Raw genomic sequence first — 7996 nt, 5'->3', positions numbered from 1 at the left:
CACACACACACACACACACACACACACACACACACACACACACACACCAATAAATGGTAGGCAACAAACTGCTTCAAGGACCTCTCCTCAATTTATTTCACCTTCAATCAATCAAAAACCATTTATTAAATATCTATCTGTTGGACACTGTGCTAATTGCTTGGGATACAAAGAAAAAAATGAAATAGTTCCTGCCCTCAGAGCACTTACATCTAATGAAATGTGACTGTTAATTGTCCATATAAATGAAACACTGAGGCAGCCAAGTACAATTGCCAGATAATCTCTTCGGTGTTTCGGACTTTCCCCATCTACACAAATTGCTCTCAAAAGTAACAGAATACTTATCCCCATTTTACAGCTGGGGAAGTTTAGACATCCCCCTTACCCACCTCAGTAGCCTTTTGTTATTCATGATTCTCCTATATCTCCTTTGACATTGTTTACTTCTTCCTCCTTGTAGGCAATCTATTCCTCCATGACTTCTAAAACATCATACTACCTTAGGTTTCTAAGTCCATTTTTTCTGTCTCTTTTGAGAGGGCTCCTCCCCCTTTTTCCTCCTTCAGGGAGGGTTGTTCCCCAAAGTTCTGTCCTTGGGCTTCTTTTTCCCCTCTTATATACATGGCAGCCTCATTCACTCCCAGGGCCTCCACTTCTACAATCATGCAGATGATTCCCAAATCTCTGTCTAGCCCTAATCTCTCTTCTGAGCTCCATATCCACATCTCTTGCCTCTCAGATGTGATAAGCTGCCAAGTTCCACTGATTCTACCTCTACAAAGCCTTTTAATTACATCCTTTCCCCTTAATTCCTGTTGCCACTATTCTAGTAAAAGAACAAATGAATGAATGCATGGATAAATGAAAAAGTATTTTAAGCCCTGGGGATACAAAAAGCAAGATGGTCTCTGGCCTCAAGGAGCCTACAGTCTAATAGAGAAAGACAACACATATGGGAGGGTAAGGGACAGGGAGGAGTGTTTGGTCTGAGAAACCATAGGAGGGGGTAGTAGGAAAGGTACATGGGGTCACCATGACATGAAGATGGATAGAAAGCAGCATGATGGATCTGGGTCAGGCTAGATCTAACGTACTCTCACCAAATAGGACTTCACTGCCATTCACTTGGATTAGAAGGCAGCTAAATGGCATGGTGGATAGAGGGCTGGATTTGGAGTCAGGAAAGCCTGATCAAATTCAATCAGACATTGATTAGCTGTGTGACTCTGAGCAAGTCACTTAGCCTCTGTTTGCCTTAGCTTCTCCAACTGTAAAATGGGGATAATAATAGCACCTATATTCCAGGGTAGTTATGAGGATTAAATAAGATAAAAACTTGTAAAGTGCTTAGTACACAAGAGGTGCTTAATAAATGCTTGTTCTCTTCCCCATCTCTCTCTTATTATAGTATCTTCCCTAACAGGTCTTCCCATTTCTACTCCCTCCCCCTCAACCCAAACCATCCTTCACAGTGCTTGAACATTAATTATTTTTATCGATTTGATCAAACCAACAAGCAGTTATTAATTGCCTGCTATGTGTGAGGCATTCACTGAGCTCCTACTGGCTGAAGATGGAATGTTCTACTACTTATCCTGGTATTCAAGGCTCTCTAAAAATCTAGTGTCACCCTAACTTTCCAGCTTTAACTTATATGATACCTCATATGCAACACTCTAGCCAAATGATTCTTCTTCTTACCTCCATAAAATAGTTTCCCATTACCAGATTTTTGCTTATATTGCTCCCTATGTCTAGAATGCTTGTTGAAATCCTAAGCATCCTCAAAAAAGAACTTACATGTTACCTCATACATTAAAATTAAACCCCATGATCCACCCAAGTAGTGATGATCTTCCCTCTTCAAACCTTACATAGTACTCTGATTACACCTTTCCTCGGCACTTATGTTTCATGCTATACTATTTATTTCTGTATGTGCATATCCCCCTTCTAGACAGCAAATGTCATGATGGCAGGGACCTCCTCCACTACCTAGCACAATGTTTAGCAAATAGCAGGCTGAATTGAACAATTTCACTCCTTTTAAAAAAACAATAGTATTTCATTTTTTCTGATTACATGTAAAGACAATTTTCAACATTTATTTTTTATAAGATATTGGGTTCCAATTTTTTTCGCCTTACCTCCTACCCCTCCCCCTTCCCTAAGATATAGACTACATACATGCAATCATGTAAAACATATTTCCACCATAGTCATGTTATCTCATTCCTCTTTCCAATAACATTGCAAAGAAGGGCAGCACTGAGGGAGAAAGGAACTCTAAAGGTTAGGATGTCTGTGCTTTTCAAACTAAGGACCTTAGGATAAAATGTTTAGAACTGGAAAGGCCCTTAGAGGTTCTCTTAGTTCAATCCCCTCAGATAAGGACCTGAGAGGACCTTAGGATAAAATGTTTAGAACTGGAAAGGCCCTAGAGGTTCTCTTAGTTCAATCCCCTCAGATAAGGAAACTGAGGCCCGGAGGATAAGTGACCTGTTAGAGAAAGCAAGTGATAAAGTTGGGATTTGAAACAAGCATTCTTTCCATAGCATCCACCAGGGTTTGCTTTCCAATATGCTGCCTGCTCCACTGGATGGGCTGATTTGGGAGTCAACTATATTTCTTTATGAAAGCTACAACCTTATACCTTTACCTTACCCTCTCTTTCAGTTCTCTGACAACTTTTAGTTTCATGACTTAGAACACTGTACGGATAAGATCAAGGTCAGGTTTAAACATCTCGATAAAGGCATTTCTTGCACTAAGAAAATTCTGTCCCCTAGGAATGATCTGCACTCCTATTCCTCTCCCACTCATCTTTCTAATTTGTTTTATTGATGACAGAGATAGCAACAAGGATGTGTGAGAGATTTAACATAAACCACTGCCACTGCTAGAAAAACAAACAAACCCCAAACCACTAGACAAGGACAAGTCCTTGTCCTCTAATGATAGTGTCAATTAAGAGGCAGTGTCTTTAGACACAAAAGCACAACACATTTACTTTTGGAATACCAGGGTTATGGTTTTAAAAGGGATTATGAGGGCCTGAGTTTATATTGTCTGCTGATATAGGTTTTAATTCTAGTTAGGTGATTCAGTTATACTAACAGTTTCTTTAACAATAACACATGTAATAATTAGTATAAATGGAAAGTAAGTGTCATAGTGGATAAAGTATGGTATTTAGAATCAAAATGGACTGATTTCCAATTCTGTCTAATAGATGTGACACTAAGTAAATCAACCAACAAGTATTAAACACTTACTATGTGCCAGGCACCTTGCTAGGTGCTGGGGATAGATACAAGTACATAGAATGAAATGAGCCCTACTCACACAAAGTTTGCATTGTAATAGAGGAGACAAGTACATATAAAAATATATGTTAATAAATGTAAGTTAATAAATTAATAAATGTATCACATGTATGTATACATGCAATATACATGTGTTTATAATATTTGTGTATACATACATATGCACACACAAAGTAGTTAAATATAAGGTCTTATAGGAGGGACCTAGCAGCTGAAAGGCTTTTATTTATTTCTTACATAAGATTAATAAAAGTATTACATGCTATGTGTGTTTAATGTGTCCATAATATGTCAGTGTATATATACACACATAAGCACACACAAAGTAGTTAAATATAAGGTCCTATAGGAGGGACCGAGCAGCTGAAAGATCAAGAAAGGCTTCATGCCAAACATGGCATTTGAGTCACATTTTATAAGGCAGAGGTAAAAAAAAAAAGTACATTCCAGGTATGTAAGATAGGCAGTGGAAAGACACAGGTATAGCATAGACTGGTGTGAATGAAGAATACGGAAAAGGCCAGTCTGACTGGATTGCAGAGTATAGCAGGGGAGTCACATCCAAGGAGATTGAAGAGACAGGTTGGCAGTAGGTTGTAGTGATCTTTAAAAGTTAAACAGAGGAGTTTATATTTTATTCTAGAGGCAATAGAAAGCCACTGGGTTGGCTGAGTAGGGGAATCACATGATCAGATCTTCAATTAAAAAAAATTATTTTGGTTACAGGGTGTAGAGAGCTTTGAGGCAGAGAGACCAATTAGAAGCATACCGCAATAAGCCAGGTAAGAGGTGATAAGCACTGAAAGCAAAAAAGCAAGGTGGTACGTGCATGAGTGGAGAGGAATCTGACGTGACAGACACAAACAGCAAGATGTAGCAAATGACCAGATATGTGGAGTGAGGAATCTAGGAATGTGTCTAGATTACAAACCTGAGTCATAGGAAGCATGGTAGTGTCTTCAACAGAAAAAGGGAAGTTGGGGAGAGAGTTTAGGGGGAACAATTGCTGAGTTCACTTTTAGGCATGCTGAATTTAAGGCATCTCTGAAATATTTAGTTTGAAATATCCAGTAGGCAATTGGTTGTACTGCACTGAAGTTCAGGGAACTTTGAGGATGTAGATCTAAAGAGATCTTAGAGAAGATGGCCCAGAGAAAGCCCCATGGAACACCAACAATTAGAAGCCATGACATGGATGAGGAGCCAACAAAGGATAGTGAGAAGTCATTTAACCTCTGTCAGCCTCACCTGTCTCATAAACAAAATGGGGATAATAATAGCACCTACCTTACTGGGTCATTATGTGGATCAAATAAGATATATGTAAAAAGCTTTATAAACCTTAAAGAATTATATGAATATTAGCTGCTACTATTATATATGAATTTCTTGAGGAATTTTGAGATTCAATCTATTTATCAATGACATAAGCTTTACGTAAGTAAAGATTTATGTGGAAAATGCTATCCACATCCAAAGAAAGAACTACGAAATTTGAATGCAGATCGAAGCATGGTATTTGCTATTTTTTTTCTCTTCTGTTGAGTTTTGTTTCCTCTTTCTGGTGGTTCCTCCTATTGGTTCTAATTTTTACTTACAACATCACTAATTTGAAAATATGTTTAATAAGAATGTATATATATATAGCCTATATCAGATTGTGCACTGTTTTGGGGAGGGTGGTGGGGAAGAAGGGGGAGAAAAATTTTAAACTCAAAAACATATAGAAGTGATTGTTGATAAATCAAAATAAATTAATAAAAAAAGATTTATAGAATTCCTCAGAACAGAAGCACTCTATCTTTCTTATTATTCCGCAGCTCTAAAGCAGTGGACACCCACCCACCTATCAAAACTTGACTATAATATAATCTAACTACAAAGCACATAATCCAGGCAAATCCTTACCTCACCCCCAAAAGGCAAATCCTATAACTAATCCCAGCGTAGTCCTGAAAGTGATACAGTAGAAAGGGCACTGATGCTGAGGTTCTGGCTTTAAATCCCACCTCTGATAATCATTATCCATATGATCTTGGACAAGTCAAAACCCCCCTGGGTTTCTGTTTCCTCATATGTAAAATAAAAGGGTTAAATTGATAGTCTTCTCACAGGTCTCTTTCAGCTCAAAGTCTGTATAATCCTGAATTCATTCACCAGAGATAAGCAGAAGCATTGCAAGGTGATAATTGGTATGATGTTTAAGCAAGAGCTTAGCTAATTTGAGGAAAGAGTGACACCTTGTGGGAATCATGCAATAGTAACACTTTAATCTACAGAAGGAGAAGTTCAGAAGGTGGAAAATGTTTAAGATACTATTTCTGCTGACAACAGACATTCCAGGTAATGGATTAATCTGAAGGACATTTAAAAGAAGCTTTAAGTGAACTCTTCTAAGAGAAAGTAAAACTTTAAGGAAATAGCCCTTCTAGGGTCATTGATATTTCCTTTTATAAGCAGAGTGGCTAGAAACCTCTCATCCAACAAACATAGTTCCCACAATCTTGAATTTTGATCTCTGAAAACCCTATGTATCAAACCATCATGTGAAATCTATTATTCTACTAATTTATTTTAAAATTTTCTAATAATAATAATAATGGTAACTTTTTATCATCAATGTAGAAATCATTAGTTTAGAAATAGCATTATTATTATATATCACATTAGTATATGTTGTATTACAAATGTATTATATAATTATTTATTGTTACTATTATTATTATTAGGGCTAGAACACTCTTCCTGACATTTTCATCCTAACTCAAAACATATAAACTTCATGCTTCCAAAAGGTGAAAAATATATATTAGTAAGAAACAAATGAAAATGTTTGGATTGCTGAATTTTTTTATGGGAGGGGATAAAACTCTCAAGTTCAGCTATTAAAATCTTCACACCAGCCATTCAAAAAGAAGGTTCAAATGATACATTAGGCAACAATTCAGTACCATTTTAACTTACAGATAGAAACCCAATTCCTTGAATAGCTATTTAAACACAAACTACAAACTAAAATTGGAAGAGTAGGCATATTATGCTCTCAAATTTATAAACACTAGCAAATACGGCATATGTACTAAAGTAAAAATAAAATAGTCAATGTTTATGACAGCAACTAAAATAATTCTTACTTTTTTATGGAACCTCGTTATTTTACAGATAAAGAAACTATGGCTCAGATTTGGTGACCTGCCAATTTCACACAGCTCATTCTAGCCAAAACTAGAACTCAGGTCTCTGGACTTCTTCCCACTATACTTCGATGACTACAGTGGGAAAAACTACCTTGTGCCCTGTGACCTCCTGCAAGTCACAATTCCTCAGTTTTCTTCATCTGCCAAATGAAGATATTGGACAAGACACACTCTAAGCATTTATTACGGTGCCTGGCACATATTAGTATGTGTACTTAATAAATGTTTGTTAACAAAAAGGTGATGGTGAAGTTAGCTTCTAGCTCTGAAACTATCATCCTAAGCTGTTCCACAATAGAAAAGGAGAGTAAAGTACATCAATGAAGGGATAGAAAGAAGTTAAAGGAGCCAGGAACTTAACATCTAAAGAGCTGGTAGTGAGTGGTAGTGGTGTTGTTCAATTGTGCCTGACTCTTTGTGACCCTATTTGGGGTGATCTTGGCAAAGATACTGGAGTAGTTTGCCATTTCCTTCTCCAGCTCATTTTACAGATGTGGGAAACTGACACAAACAGGGTTAAGCGACTTGCCAGGAGTCACACAGCTAGTCATGTCTAAGGTCACATTTGTACTCTGTCCTCCTGCCTCTAGGCCCAGCTCTCTATCCACTGGTGCCATCTAGCTTTCTCAAAGAGCTGGCAACAAAGACAAAATATTACATAGGACGATAGATTTAGAGCTGGAAAGGATTCTAGGGGACATTGAGTCCAGCTCTCTCATGTCACAGATGAGGATACTGAGGCCAGAGAAGTTAAAAAACTTGTCCAGATCACACAGCTAAGTAAGTGTCTAAGGGAGTCTTTCTGACTTCAAGTCTAACACTCCCTCCACTTTACAACACATTAGGCGTGGTTCCTAATACTATTATGTTATTAGTCCTTCTTTTCCCAGGAAAAAAGCAAAGTCAGGAAAGCCTTAAATATTAAATTTAAAATTAAAAGAAGGAAGAATAACAGCACCCAGTTCCTCTAACTGCCTAGAACACCACATACACGGTCACTGCACAGATCATTCTTTAGAAAGGACCTCAGAGACCACCTTTCTCATTTTATAGAGGAAACGGAATCCCAAAGACATTAAATGAGTTGCATTCGATCATACAATTAGTACACAGAAGACACAGGATTCTAATCCAGGTCCTCTGAGACCATGCTACATGTTCTTGACACTATACTACAGTTGCCGCTACCATCTCATTAAGCGAGAAAGCAACTAATGCTTGCCTTCTGAGTTACCTAGGGCACATAATTGTTTTGCATGGGAACCAAAGCCAAAATAAAGTTAGCCTCCCCTATATCATTGGGTCATTAGGCCATACATGTTATACCTGTGCGAGAAGCCATTAAAGAGTCAGTAAAGTGTTTCCATTTCTTCTTTCCAAATATTTCTATCAGCTCTTCAGAAGTCATCACCTTGGTGCCATGGCTTGCCCTAGTTTTGGAAGATAAGCAAAATTCAGTAGTAGCTCAAA

The 7996-nt window shown here is 37.6% G+C and overlaps 1 protein-coding gene across 1 annotated transcript in view; it reads right to left on the bottom strand.

Moving 5' to 3' along the window:
• Positions 1–7996, bottom strand: part of NT5DC1 (5'-nucleotidase domain containing 1) — a 250170-nt gene that overhangs the window by 221573 nt on the left and 20601 nt on the right. Inside the window, exon 4 of the mRNA XM_027848682.1 lies at positions 7853–7956. Within this exon, the coding sequence (XP_027704483.1) occupies positions 7853–7956 (104 nt within the window). The remainder of the gene's footprint in view (positions 1–7852; positions 7957–7996) is intronic.

This window comes from Vombatus ursinus, unplaced genomic scaffold, assembly GCF_900497805.2.
Source record: "Vombatus ursinus unplaced genomic scaffold, bare-nosed wombat genome assembly UNPS02006779.1, whole genome shotgun sequence".
NCBI lineage: Eukaryota > Metazoa > Chordata > Mammalia > Diprotodontia > Vombatidae > Vombatus > Vombatus ursinus.
The sequence above is the reverse complement of the archived record's forward strand: the minus strand, read 5'-3'. Positions and strand labels throughout refer to the sequence as shown.